Source organism: Symphodus melops (assembly GCF_947650265.1).
Source record: "Symphodus melops genome assembly, chromosome: 1".
Taxonomy (NCBI): domain Eukaryota; kingdom Metazoa; phylum Chordata; class Actinopteri; order Labriformes; family Labridae; genus Symphodus; species Symphodus melops.
The window spans coordinates 50,954,400-50,968,815 of NC_136691.1; the positions used below are offsets into that span (position 1 = coordinate 50,954,400).

Sequence of the window (14,416 nt, forward strand, 5' to 3'; positions counted from 1 at the left end):
TATAAAAAAAAAACGTTTCCCCTCCTCTTTTAGCTGTTTGTTTTTCACTTTCTCTTATCCGTCGAGACCCATTGCAACATAGCATTCTTCCCATCCTATTCCACAAGCCAGCAGGAAGCAGAGGTAAGCCTGGTGTGCGGCCCTGTGACATCATTTCCTGTGCCTGTGAGGGAAGTGTATTTGCCGTGAGGCGTGGGGGCCGCCAGCTGAGATGCCTTGGCTTCCCGTGACAGCTTGAAGACATACAGTTGTTGCGTATCCCGCTGTTAAATTCAATCCAGATCCTCTGGAATCCGGCTCTCTTTTCTTGCCCCCTCAGTCTCTCCTGCTCCACTACTACTCCTGCTCTCTTTCTCTCTCCTCCCTTCCTTTCCCTCCCTCTGTGCTCCACTGCTGTGTCCTCTTTCAGTGAGACGAGCTCAAACACGTGGTTTCTTTGAGGCAGCGCCGTGTGTGCATTTGTATGTTTTGAGTGTGTGTTCTGCCTTTGTCTGTTGTGCGTGCACCTCCAGCAGTAGCTGTTTTTTTGTAAGTCAAATGAGGACCAGATCTTTTTCCAACCCTGGCAAATTGCAGTGCTAGATGTTTTATTTTGATATGCCCCTCCATGGATCTGTGCAGAGGTGTTCTGCCTTTGATCTGTTGCTGTTAACATTTCTTTCGGTGCTGGGCGACCATTCGTTCCTTATGGCTCTGTATGGGAGTCATATGGTGGCTAGTTGTCTGTGTGAGTGTGTATTTGTTGTGTGTGTATGCATGGTTTGAACATAAGGCAAAATAAAGATAAAGCTTTGGAGAATGAATACAGAAGGAGGCTGATTTGGAGGAAAGGAGGAGGGGGGGAATGTTTGAAAGTGCAAGAGAGTCATGCTAATGCTATCAAGGGCCCTTTTCTTCTCAGGGCAGGGTCTGTCTATGGCGCCAGGCATTCTGGGTACCAATAGGGGTCAGGAGAAGCAAGCGTGAGCAACATTTGTACAGATGTTGTGTTATTTTTATAGCTCTACTCCATTTGCTGGGTGGCATTTCCTTCAGTGTTAACAACCAGGTTAAGTGCACACAGACGCGCTCAGGGACTCCAGCCAATTTTTTTATTGTTACGCTAACTCAAGCAATTTTTTCCTCCCCACCCCCCCCCCCGTCACAGGGGGGGGAAAAAAAAAAAACCTAACCCTTTCTTCATCCACCTAACCCTGTGAGTCCGGCCTCACCCCTAGAAGTCTCCCAGGCAGCCTCCATGAAGGAGGGATTTATGGTTCCTTGAAGGGAAAGTGGCAGGGCAGCACTCAGTAATGGTTTTACCTCTCAGGAGGTAGCAATGCTAGGCTACATTCATTGTTTCATACATACATTGTTTCCACAATGGATGGAGAGACAGTCATCCATTTGTACCTAGTGGCCATAGACTGTAAATATGACCAGCAGCCACAACAAACGACGCTAGCTGGAATATATCTTGAGGGAAAATAATGTCACATACACAAAAAGCAATTGAGAAATGGATTTCAAAAGCGTAGCTACAGGCTAACTTAAAGTTAACTTTTTTTTAACCAGATCTTAACTAATAATTGATGAAAGTGACTAGCCTACAGTGTAATAAAAATAGAGCTAAGGTGCTGTTACCAAAGTAATTTGTATATTTTTCTTACAGGTAAGATTTGTTTGACACTGGTGGTTGGCCTGAATGGCTTTTACAGCAATGGAAGCATCTCTTTGAGAAGCAGCAGTGCTATATGCTCAAGCTAAGTGCTAGCATGCCGTGATGCTTTCATTGGCAAGCAACACATGCTGATTGTACGTACACGGGAATATGTGTAATTTATTTATTCAAGCAATTAAAACAATTGCAGCATAAGAAGAATGTCATTTGTTCTGCAGATATGTGACGCTCAAGTTAAAAAATGGACGAAGTTGATTAAAGTAAAAGAATCACAAAAGTTGTCTTAAATAATACTGAGGTTGACATGAATGCCAGTAGCAACTTCCCTTTAATCTAACAGACAGGCTGTATTCAAATGTGCCAAAGCGGCCGACCGACATCCTGATGAGATCCAGAACTGTTGCCAATACTGCATTTTCCCCAGCTGTCAAAAAAAGTTAAGACGACATAATAAAGTCTTGGCGTAAAAGTAGCAATACAGTCACCAACTTGTCAGATTAGAGCTTGTCTCATACAACAAATATTAATATATGTTAATATATCCCACCATTAATGTTACAAAGACTTGGCACATCCTTCTCAGCAGCTGCTTCCCCGACAGAGAAGAGCTGCAAGCTTTCTTCTGAAATATATTCAGAGTGGTCAGGATGTTGGGCCTGAAGTTGGCCAGCCAATATCTGCTGTATGTAAAGAGAGAAGCTGATTCAACATTTTCCATGTTTTAATGTGGCATTATAATTCTGGGAAGCTGTGATGAGGAATACGGGAATTTTCAGAAAGAAGACCACTGTTTTACTTGTTGATGTTTCGTTGGTTGGAAAGAGAGGGAGGGGCTAATATTTGACTATATTTTGAAAGCTGCTCCGTTCTCCTGCAATCAGGCATGTGTATAAATAAGCACTTCTGTGGTCAGCTCACCTGTAGAATGCTTTAGTTGAACACGTCCCATTTCCACAATACCTTTTAGGTTTCGTATGTATACTTTACAGCCACATTATGATCAACTATGCAAGCTCCATCTTAAACATTTGTTAGCTTGATTGAAATGTTTTCATTTACATGTTTTTCCATTACAAAGTGCTACATTTTGGCATTGCCAGACAATAATGTAAAATACTTATTCTCTGGTTAATATCCTGCTGTGTTCTCACATCAACTCACTCTGAATTTTTTTCTGCAAGTGTGAAAGCCTTATAAACAGATATTCACTGACCACAAACAGACCAAATATGTTTCTGGTAAAAATATTTTTTGTTTAAAAATGTGTTTTTTATATCAGCCTTCATGTATCTTGGCATACCCTCCACCAGTCTTTCACATTGATCTTGGGTTATGCTACTCTTGTCGCTTGGCTTTGTTCAAAGGCTTGTCAAGTGATCACCAAGTAAGTGCCTCAAGGAGAATGAGGTGTACTGGTGTTAAGATTCAACAGACATTGAAAGAGCTTCTATGGCTATATAGTACGGATTTAAGACACATTTGGTTTGGTCTCTTAATTTTTCCAGAACTGTCTGCATTAGGTAATATGGTTCTATCATTAACTCAACTTTTTTCTTTGTTTTTTAGCTTACTCGTCAGAGGCTTGTGGACGCAGACGGCATCATCAACCCTGGGGCTTTCTACATCTACCTAACCGCCTGGGTCAGCAATGATCCTGTGGCCTACGCCGCCTCGCAGGCCAACATCCGCCCACACCCTCCTGAGTGGCTCCATGACCGTACCGACTCCATGCCCGAGACACGCCTCAGCAGTAAGTCAGCATGCACTATGTCCAGAAAATATGCTAAAATTAAAAGGAAGCCTTAAAGTGTAATGGAATGTCTTTTTCTGCAACACAAGGAAGGAAGCCAAATCATTTGTTCCAACAAATGAAGCTAATTTTAAGTTGGTGGAAGGTCTTACCTGATACAGGGCACAGTTCAGCTAATTGAATTTATTTAGTGAAACTTCCATACTGAAATTTTCAGCCAAACGTTTGTGGAGCTCATTGGTCTGGGCTCCATAAGACATCTGCTACATGTGAGCAGTGTTTACCTCTTGTGGTCTGAGTTATTGCTCCTCGTCTGCCTCTTAGCTTTAAGTGAGGTAGTAGACTTTACTGTACCGCAGCGGTGTGTGTGTGTGTGTGTGTGTGTGTGTGTGTGTGTGTGTGTGTGTGTGTGTGTGTGTGTGTGTGTGTGTGTGTGTGTGTGTGTGTGTGTGTGTGTGTGTGTGTGTGTGTGTGTGTGTGTGTGTGTGTGTGTGTGTGTGTGTGTGTGTGTGTGTGTGTGTGTGTGTGTGTGTGTGTGTGTGTGTGTGTGTGTGTGTAATAGTGTTTGTGCGAGCTCAGGTTGCAAGGCTAAGGACCAAAACACAGCTCACTGTGGTTCTTCTAATGGTGCCTGTGGTGAATGCTATAATCCTGGCTACCATGGGGCCCTTGCATGACACACACACACACACACACACACACACACACACACACACACATTATTAAAACCCAGTGACCCCAAACACTACACACACCCTGTTCTCATTTCCCTACCACACACACAGACTGTTACTAACATATAAAGTACAGTCATGTTGTTGTTTGATTCTAGCCTGTGATTTGGTACAAGTCAGGAAGTGCTCCACGGGGGAGGAAAATGATTGGATAACGAGAAGCAACTTGGGTTTGGGTGGGAAGCACAATTGGATAACAAGCAGGAAGTCCTTTATGGAGGAGGGGGATATGATTGGATAAGCAGCGTGAAGTGCTTGGCTGTGCAGGAGCCCCCCGGAGCAGATCCGTGTTGGCCAAAAGCCAACTTGTGTTCTAATAGAAATTTATAGTTGAGATAATAATGGGCAAACCATGTTAGCAAGTGCTTCTGTCTGACCCTGATGACAGCGTGGAATATGGACATGCAAAATAATACTTTTTTTTAAAGAAGGGATGCAGAGACAAAACGTTTGCATCAATTTGTTGGTAATTGAAGGCTAATGAAAACACTGTTTTCAGCAAAAGTGACTTCACAGCAGAGTGACAGGCTGGTATGTGTGTTTATGAATCTATATTATGCTTTATACGGCAGTTGCTAAGTTTAGAGTGTGGTAATGGCCGTGATTCTGACATTGTAATTACCGTGAATCAACGTTAGCTCTGACACTCTGCTGTGTCTGGAACTGATAGGCCCTCATTAGGCAGGCTGGGCCACAGGCTGGCTGGGTTGGAGTCAATGGAGCTCTGTTTCACGCTGCTCCGCCCCCAACCACTAACACACACACAGGCACACACACACATGCACGCGCACGCTCTCGAGCACAGATGTAGCAGGTCTTGGAACAAAGTTGAATTAGGGAGGCAGAGCCTTGATATTGGTGGTTTGGCTGGAGAGGCCAAAATGATTTCTGCAGATAGGCAAAATGATCAGAACCTAATGTTAGTTAATGAGAGCAGACAAATATCATCTGCAGATGTCATCGTTGCCTTTGTCGATGTATCTGATTAACTCCATGTTGTTCCTTTTGCAATCTGCTTCTCTGAATTCAAATGTTTTCGTCTTGCGTGTGTGCGTCTGCTGTCATGACCTCAAAGTGCAAAGCATTCATCAGTTGCTACATCTGCTCTGATAAAAAAAGATAATGTAGACACAACAGCTAAATCTAAACATGTTCTGCTCCCCCACACACACACACACTTCCCACATATTAAGTGATATTTTTGTTTGACTTTCTTTCCAGTCCCGGCAGCTGAGCCCATCGAATACGCACAGTTCCCCTTCTACCTCAACGGGCTCCGGGAGACGCCGCAGTTTGTGGAGGCCATCGAGAGTGTGAGGGCCATCTGCAGCAACTACAGCCGACAAGGATTGCCCTCCTACCCAAACGGCTACCCTTTCCTTTTCTGGGAACAGTATGTTAGTCTGCGCCACTGGCTCTTGCTGTCCATCAGTGTCGTGCTTGCCTGCACCTTTCTAGTCTGTGCCCTCTTCCTGCTCAACCCGTGGACCGCTGGCATCATAGTGAGTATTTGACAAAAACAAACAGACAAAGTAAAACACATGTACGGTCATATTTTCAAGAGAAACAGACCTATATACTGTATGTAGTTTTTATATATGTAATATACTTACAAACATCGTATTTACAAGGAAAAGCAGAAAAAAAAGTTAGTGATAGTGTACATAGTGATTTAAAAAACGTATATTTTCCCCTGCTATCCTCCTCTTATTTCCTGTTGCTTTGTATGTGTGGCTGGAATGGAGAGGGGCTGCTGGGTGTTATTGTAGCCCCAGTCACCAGTGTTTATCTTATGCTGTTTTGTCAGGCCCAGTCTGTTTAGTCTAGTCCAACACTCCCAGACATCAGTGCTGAAATAAATGGGGAGAGGACACAAAGTTGCCCAGGCAACTTGCTCTCCCACTCTAAACCCATAAGAACGGTTTGATTTTATTTCCATCTTCCACACTCCTCCTCTTCCATTACTTTCGAAACATCTGTTTCTAAGGATACACACAAACACGGGAGCACAAAGACGGATACATACTCTAAGCAGATATGTACGGTATATGCTTGCGCACATACAGCATGAATATGTAAACACACAGGTACATAATTCACACAGAAACTCATCCACTAAGTGCTCTGGTTTTTCTCTCTGGTGGGTTGTATTTTACGACAGGCAGTGGCCAGGCCACCAGAGCTCTTAAACAGAGGGGGAGGGGACGCTGCGTTCATCCTCAGGCTTTACTAGCAAGATCAAAAGACAAGTTATGGAGAGGCGTCAAGTTTAACCACTCACTCTGTCCAAGACGAGACCACCGCCAGCCCTAAAACGTCAAACCTTCAACCTTAAGCCCTTTTAAACCCGCTCAGCTATTTGAAATTCATCTCAACCACATCGGTGGACAGAGGACTTTTTAAGCCTTGTGTCTCATGTTTAGAATAAAAAAAAAGGTTTTTAATGCACATGTTGAATGTTATTCAGAGAGTTGTCATGTGTGATCCAGTGTTGCTTGCTATTTTTTATTCCTGGTGGTATTGTGTGAACTGTGGAAAGAAGAACAACTTAAAAGACAAATAATACATTTTGACAGTTTGAAATGCGCCTTTCTGAAATACAAGGATTTAAAAAGTTTGACTTTAATTTTAGTTTAATTCCCTGAAAACTGTCCAAATGAGAGAACGAGTTTTGTCAACACATCACTCCAATTTTAATCACCCCAGATGCACTTGTGCAAGAGCTTAACAGAGACAGACAGCACACACAATTACAACCTCTCTGAGACACACACAAACACACACACACACACACACACACACACACACACACACTCTGTACATTGAATATGAACTCATACACATTCACACAGCCCCCCCCCCCCTGCCCACCTCAGCCTTCTTCAAAGGATTTGGGCCCCATGTAACCTGACACCTGTCAGCTGATAATGGCATTTACCCTTAGCTTCTGTCTCACTGTGCAAACCTCCACACTCATACACCAAGACACACATTTTTCAGCCAGATTGATGGTTGCCACTTAACACACCAGTAAAATAGGGATTCTGACACATATCCCAGGTGTTATTTCTCTGATCCGTCTTGTGCACATTTCGAGTCAACTCTTGAGCACATTAATGTTTTTAGATCTATCACCTGGGAAACAAGTGCATTTGTTAATATGTATCACCCCTTTAAATGCACTGTATTGTATGTAGACACATGAGTGACATGACAAACATTCACAGACCACTTAAAGCCCTAATTACAGAAAAAATACATAGTTGAGATTGGATTGAACACTTAAAATAATAAAAGAAACATGGTCCTTTCTCTTTATTTATGCAAAACTAAAACAGTTTGTATTGAGTGGGAATATAATTTGACACATGGCTTGTGGGAGACGATAACGGATACATCCATGACACAGCTATTCTGAATTTATTTATTTATTAATTACTTTATTCAGCCTGCACCTGCCTTTTTCTGTCTGAACCCTTATTGGGTCCTTTTCATGTATTTGAACTAAAACTCCTTCACTTCCTTCAGGTGTTGGTGCTTTCTCTCATGACTGTGGAGCTGTTTGGCTTCATGGGGCTGATGGGAATAAAGCTGAGTGCCGTGCCTGTGGTCATCCTCATCGCCTCTGTGGGCATTGGAGTGGAGTTCACCGTCCATGTGGCCCTGGTAGGCAAACAAACCCAAGAAATATGCACAAGAATTCATCTCAAAAGAATACTGACTATCGTGATATGGTTAAAGATCTTTGAATAATAAATCTCCTCACTAAGAGACATGAACGATGTTTCTGTGTGTGTTTTGTAGGCGTTCCTGACAGCCATAGGGGATCGTCACAAGCGGGCAGTGCTGGCGCTGGAGCACATGTTTGCTCCGGTGCTCGATGGGGCTTTTTCCACATTATTAGGCGTCCTCATGCTTGCTGGCTCTGAGTTCGACTTTATCGTCAGGTGAGTCCAAAAATCAAATCACACCCTTGTCGTTAAATGCAAACGCTCACAGGCCTGCACTTCTAGCAGCAGTTAAGCTACGGTTTCTATATGGTGTCAGTGGACTGTTGAGACCATGCCTCAACCTGTATGTCACACAGGAATCTACCTGAGACACCAGCCATGCATGAAAGCTCTCTCTCTTCTTCCACCCACATCTCCCTCTCGTATTCCCCCTCTGTAAACCTCATCCCTTCTCCAACAGGGTTCGTACATTTCTTGGAGAAGAATCCTCATATAAACAAGACCCTTTTCCGTCTCCAGCCTCCTTCCACCCGTTATGTATTTTCTTTCATCTTTCTCTTCTCTGCCTCCGTGTCCCTCATGCCGGACATTTTTAAGGGGGAACTAGAGGAAGGATGGAAAGTTGAAGGTCAGGAGAACAAAGAGGAGGAGGAGGGAAGTAGAGGGTACAAAGTGAAAGAGAGTGAGGGGGAGAAAAGTCCTCCTTGAGCTAGTTTAACTGCCCTCGCTAGACATTTATAAGCATTGGAAGGAGGATCTGGGTTGACGGGCAAGAAGGACAGCTGTAAAAAGCCAGGAGAGGTTGAAATTAAAGCAGACTCTGTGGCAGCTCTGCGTCGTCTTCTTTTGAATTTGCACACTCTTATAAACATCAGACTAAAAAAGTAGCGAGTCGTTGCTTTCCAAGAGATGTATAATTCTGTGCATTCTCAAGCTTTAGGTGTTCTGAGAAGTTTCCAGTGAGCTCAGTAAATGACTTAACATAGAGGAGGTAGCTGTATGATTTAGCTGACCTGCTCCTTTAAGAAAAGTGAGCACTCGAGTCTATGTGATCGGTGAGCACACACACACACAGTCCCCCTAACACAGACACACACTCACACACCCCTGACCCTGTAATCATGGGGGTCAACGATGGCGTGCCTTCCAGTGAGAGAACACACAGCAACACACTCGGAGAGAGACACACAAACAGACACACTCGCACACACAAACACAGGGAGGCCTCAAGACCTTCTCTCCTCACCTCCAGTGGTGTGCTCTGGTTTCTGGCTCAGTCTCGGGCCTCCATTTAAAGGTTCTGCTGTTGTCTTAGCAAACAAAGCTGCGGCCCAAGACGGCGCAATAACAACAGGCCTGGCTCGTATTTTTCTGCTTGCGCTGAAAGAAATGTTTCCCTGACTCTCCCCGTCAGCCCTGTGAATGTTTTCACTCCAAACAGTCCGGCGGGATACTCAGCCTGGTATGTGGGCTCCACGCGTCCATGTGTGTGCTTGTACGTGTGTCCCAAAGGTGACGTGGCCTTAACCCCACCTGGTGTGTTTTGACCAAAGTGATGACACAGTTATTTCAGTTTCAGAAAGTGTTTTGATAATCTAATAAAGGTAGACTATTGGTGTGTGGTTGGGCTTTAAAGACTGCGTTAATGATATACTGTATGAAGAACCTGTGTGTGTGTGTGTGTGTGTGTGTGTGTGTGTGTGTGTGTGTGTGTGTGTGTGTGTGTGTGTGTGTGTGTGTGTGTGTGTGTGTGTGTGTGTGTGTGTGTGTGTGTGTGTGTGTGTGTGTGTGTGTGTGTGTGTGTGTGTGTGTGTGTGTGTGTAACACCCATGTGACGTCATGGTGAGCTGATGTGCAAACTCAGCAGGAAATATTCTGAGAAATTCGGCTGAGTTAGTCGAGGTGATAAAGTTTAGCATAATCTACATACATACAGTACATTCACTTGGTCCCTCAAAAAATCCCTTCTCCTATTGGTCAACAATTGGGTTTACAGTAATAGGTTTCGAGGAGACAACTTTAAGATGTCAGAGTAAACAATAATAAATCCTCCTTCAGCAATCTTTCTTACCCATTTTAATGAAAGGTGAAAAACACAAATCCTTCGAAGGATAAGGGGAGATAATACAATCTTAAACCGTATGTGTGATACACACACACACACACACACACACACACACACACACACACACACACACACACATTTAAACCAACAGCACAGCGCAGAGTCAGGTAAAGGGCTTCATCAGTGTGTCCCTGATAACATGAGAGCTTCCACTGCAGAGAACCAAGTGAGCAGGAAAGCCTCTCCTAATGAAGAGAGCTGGATTGGAGGGAGAGAGCGGGGGGGGATTTAGAGTGGAGATTGGGGGGTCTTACCTGATACATTGGAGATTTAATTAGAGCGAGGGGATTGTGGAGTGGCCGGGAATTTCACAGGGGCTTAGCTGGAAAGAAGAGAGAGGAGTGATGCAGAGAAGAGAGGGAGAGCGAGGAGGGTTGGCGCTCTGAGGGTCCCCTTCTCTTCTTCCTAGACTAAATTGTTAAAATTCTATACCCTTCACTTCATTTGTTAGCCTCTCCCTCTCTCCTTTTTAGAGCCGGAGAGGAGAGAGAGGCCCCTGTCCTCTTGTGCCCCCCCCCCAGACCCACCCACCCACCCTTAATGTTCCCCTCACCCGCCTCTCCCCTCACCCCCCCCCCCCCCTTTTTTTACCCTCTCTTACCCCCTCTCACCCCCTCCTTCCTTCACATTCCTCACTGCTTTGTTTTCTCCATGTTTGCTTATACACCACACACCCAAGAGAGAGTACCCTCGCCCGCAATAACTGCCCCCCCCCCCCCTTTTTTTTTCTTTCTTCCCGTGCCTTTGAATTAACCAGCTCCGGCTAATTATGCTTCCCCTTTCTTTTCTCTCTTCGGCTTCTTAAAGACTAACTCTCTTTGGCAGGACTTAGAATCACATAAGGTACATTTCTGTTTTGCTCCTTGAAAACCACAGTGCATGCCTGCCTGTCTGTGGGGGGTTTACACACGTGTGTGTATATACGTGTGTGTGTGTGTGTGTTTGGGGAGTGGCCAGGCATCTTTGTGGAAGTATTATTTTGGGCATGTGTTATGGTTGATCTTGCACATGTCTACCCATGTCTAAACTTCTGTGGTTTGCACAGGTATTTTCTTTGTTTTTACTCTGTTTCTCTTCTTGTCTGTCTGGTGGTCTCAGCGATGTTTTCTTCTTCTATTTTGGTCCTAGTCATGACATTCCCTTTTTTTGTAGTGAAGTGTTGATGAAACAGGGGTAAAGCATGATGTAAATGAATAAATGCAACAGACGTATCCTTACAAGTTGTGTTGATTAGCTCTGACTTTAAATACTGTTCCCTCTAACTACTTCTTTGTGCGCCTCTGCTGTTTGCAGGTATTTCTTTGCAGTGTTGGCCATCCTTACAGTTCTTGGAGTATTGAATGGATTGGTCCTTCTTCCAGTATTGCTGTCATACTTTGGGCCTTATCCTGAGGTAAGATCCCATAAAGCTACGAGGAAATCTAATCTGGCTTTAAATAGAAAAGGCAGCGATGTATCATGCAAGGGTGCGTCATTAGCTGGTGACATAAGGATTAGTTTTTTTCTGAGCACTTGAAGAGGTTCACTGAATCCTTCCTCACGTTTTCTTTTTCTTACCTCTCAGGTGTCACCGGTCGATGGTCGCAGCAGGTTACCCACCCCGTCCCCAGAGGCCCCTCCTCCAGTGGTCCGCTTCTCTGTCCGTCCTCACCACACCACCGGCATAACAACCACCTCTGGTGCAGCTTCAGACTCTTCAGACTCTGAGTACAGTTCTAACACCACAGCGTCTGGCATCAGCCAGGAGCTGCAGAACTACAACCTGCCCTCCTCACACAGAGGACAAACTCGAGCAGAGGAGCAGCAGTACCAACTCCAGGCCAGCAGGGGCAGAGCAGCTAGGACAGAAGAGGAGAGAAGAGCAGGTTCAGGACACAGACGCTCAACTAGACAGACTGAACCTCCAGCTTATTCTTCGGTAGGAAAATATCCTTCATTGTGTTGCACGTATGATACTCTTAGTGTAGTTTCTGATTTTTGGTTTAAAATCCCATTGTTTTATCTACAGACTGTGTCCTCTCAGGGTTGTGATTCTGGGCCCCGGTCCAGGACTACTCAGCGTACCAGCAACAGGGACCCCAAGAGCCAGCTGCACTGGCAAGCCCCGCCCCCAGCCCGCCCGCGCATGGACGCTTTTGAAACTGCTACTGAGGCTGGGGGCCATCATGGCGCTCACAGCCATAGAGAACACTCAGCAGGCCATAGAGCCCGCTCTACCCACAATCCACAGCCTAATCACCACCTCCCACACCACCACCCTAACCCCACCCCGTACTGCCAACCCATCACCACGGTGACAGCGTCAGCCTCCGTCACTGTTGCCGTCCACCCGCCCCCTTTGTCCAACCAGAGCCCCCCCACTTCTTCTTATCCAGGATACACTGCAACAGACAGTTACTGCTCATCAGGGCCGAAGGAGCCAGAGACTGTCTTCCAGGACCCACATGTGCCGCTGGACACCCACACAGGGTTCAGGGGGGTCCAGGTGGAGGCCATGGAGCTTCAAGATTTAGAGTTTGAGGCAGCTGAGAGCAACAGTAGCAGGCGGGCGAGCTGAGGTGAGCTTTTAAGGACTTGATTTGATCTATGTGGAGTATAACTGGACTTTTTTTAAGCCTGTCTAATCAATGATTACTGATAACAGTATTTTATTTTGTTTTCCAGTTGTGTAGAAACTAATTACACCGGCCAAAGACCTGGCCTGGCACAGCCCAGCCCAGCCCAGCATAGCCCACCCTGGCCTAATCCCGGCAGAGAAATAACTCTCCAGTGTTGCCGTCATGGTGCTCATTCTTACTGTAATCCAGTGGATCCTATTGTCTTAGATATTTCTATCTATATTTAAAAGATGTATACATATGTAAATATGAACAAAAGTAGTTATTATGTTTGGAGATGTACAACTCCTCATCTTAACAGACTGGGGCTGCCATTTTATATGGTGTTTGTGTGTGTGTGTGTGTGTGTGTGAGTGTGTGACATGGAGAGATAGATCTCTGATTACTGTTCACTCATCTGTGGATCTGTGCCATTAGGAAGCTTCATCTAGACAAACATACCTGTCAGCATTCACTGTTGCTGCTCAAAATATATTTTTTAAATAATATACATTTATAACTCTATGCAAATGTCTCTTTCAACAAAAGAAGTGATCTGTCTTCATATATGTGTGTGTATGTGTAGCAGGTGAGTGTTGTGCTGTGTGGTCTGAAACAGCCCCTTTATTTTCTGGCTTATACATCAGATACATCCTGAAAACAGACTAACAATAACGCCTCACTTCAACATGAGGGAGGGGGAATGTTAGAATGATCAAACCGGGCTATGGTATGTGCGCGTGTGTGTGCGTGTTCATGTATGATTGTTTATTATTGTAAAAAGGTACGCATGTTAAACTATTAATTTTTTATCACAAACCTGTGGTAGTTATGAAACAATTATTGTTTAACTTGACACGCTATGCGTGCTATTTAAGACGAGCAGAAATGAAGAAATTTTAAAGCTGTTTCTTTTTGTTTTGGTTTATTTTGTTCTTTTAGTTTTGCCTCTGCATTGAAACCTGTTCCTGCTCCCAGCTTTGTATCACTGTCTGTTAGGCTGCTCTCTGGTTGTATTTTACTGTAAGAGGTTATGTATTGTTTACCCTAGCAGGCTCCATACAGGTTCTCTCTTATTAACTGGCATACAGTCAGTAAACCCACCTCAAACAACTTCCTCTGTCATTACAGGGACATTCATGTTACTGCTTCTTAAACAGGGTCAACACGGGCCACTAACTCTGTACCCTAAGTGTTGTGTTTAGTGGATAAGCTATATCTCAGACTTTATACTGTAACCTGATCCAACATGGCACTTGACTGCATTTAAACTTCATTCACAGAAATATCTCTCCTCAAGTAGCTCTTTATTTCTGTTCAAACAATAAGCTAGCCCACGCAGCCTGCTAAGGGCTAAGCCCTATATGGCCTGACAATGTGCTCGGTGTATGTCTTCCATGTATGTGTGTGTAAACATTTCTGTGTTCGCTGTAGTCCATCAGTCCATCATCTTTCTCTTTCTCAGCTCTCTTTAAGTGACAGTAAAGACAACTGGCCCCCTTTTGGTCTCAGCCGCCCCCACTGACCTCAGCTAATAAAAATCCACAACATAATGCCATGACACTAATTGGACAACCCCTCCCTTCATGTGCCAAATGGCACAGACCTGAGCCTCAGGGGTCATAATTTACTCTGCCACCCCCCTCTTTTAAAGCAATGGCCAGTTTGTCTGCATCTGGGCCTCTGTCAGCATACATACAATCCCCAGTTCCAGGTACCTGAACCCCTCACTGCATCTTCACCTCAGTTTCCTCTTCTTTTTAGTCTCCAACTCGCTCTACACGTGTAGCTCTTCCCAGAACTCTTTGCAGTTTTCCTC

General features: G+C 44.6%; 1 protein-coding gene across 2 annotated transcripts in view; it reads left to right on the plus strand.

Annotated features, from left to right (window-relative positions):
• The window catches only part of ptch1 (patched 1), a 49,411-nt gene extending 35,904 nt beyond the window's left edge, over positions 1 to 13,507 (plus strand). Inside the window, exons 17-24 of one of the 2 annotated variants that reach the window (XM_079364971.1) lie at positions 3,227 to 3,410; positions 5,366 to 5,646; positions 7,673 to 7,810; positions 7,949 to 8,091; positions 11,294 to 11,393; positions 11,565 to 11,918; positions 12,009 to 12,558; positions 12,665 to 13,507. In XM_079364971.1, coding sequence (XP_079221097.1) covers positions 3,227 to 3,410; positions 5,366 to 5,646; positions 7,673 to 7,810; positions 7,949 to 8,091; positions 11,294 to 11,393; positions 11,565 to 11,918; positions 12,009 to 12,557 — 1,749 coding nt within the window. In that variant the 3' untranslated portion in view covers position 12,558; positions 12,665 to 13,507. Of the gene's footprint in view, positions 1 to 3,226; positions 3,411 to 5,365; positions 5,647 to 7,672; positions 7,811 to 7,948; positions 8,092 to 10,807; positions 10,844 to 11,293; positions 11,394 to 11,564; positions 11,919 to 12,008; positions 12,559 to 12,664 lie in introns of those variants that run through there. The other variant, XM_079364972.1, reaches the window with a different exon arrangement.
• The last annotated feature ends 909 nt before the right edge of the window (positions 13,508 to 14,416 follow it).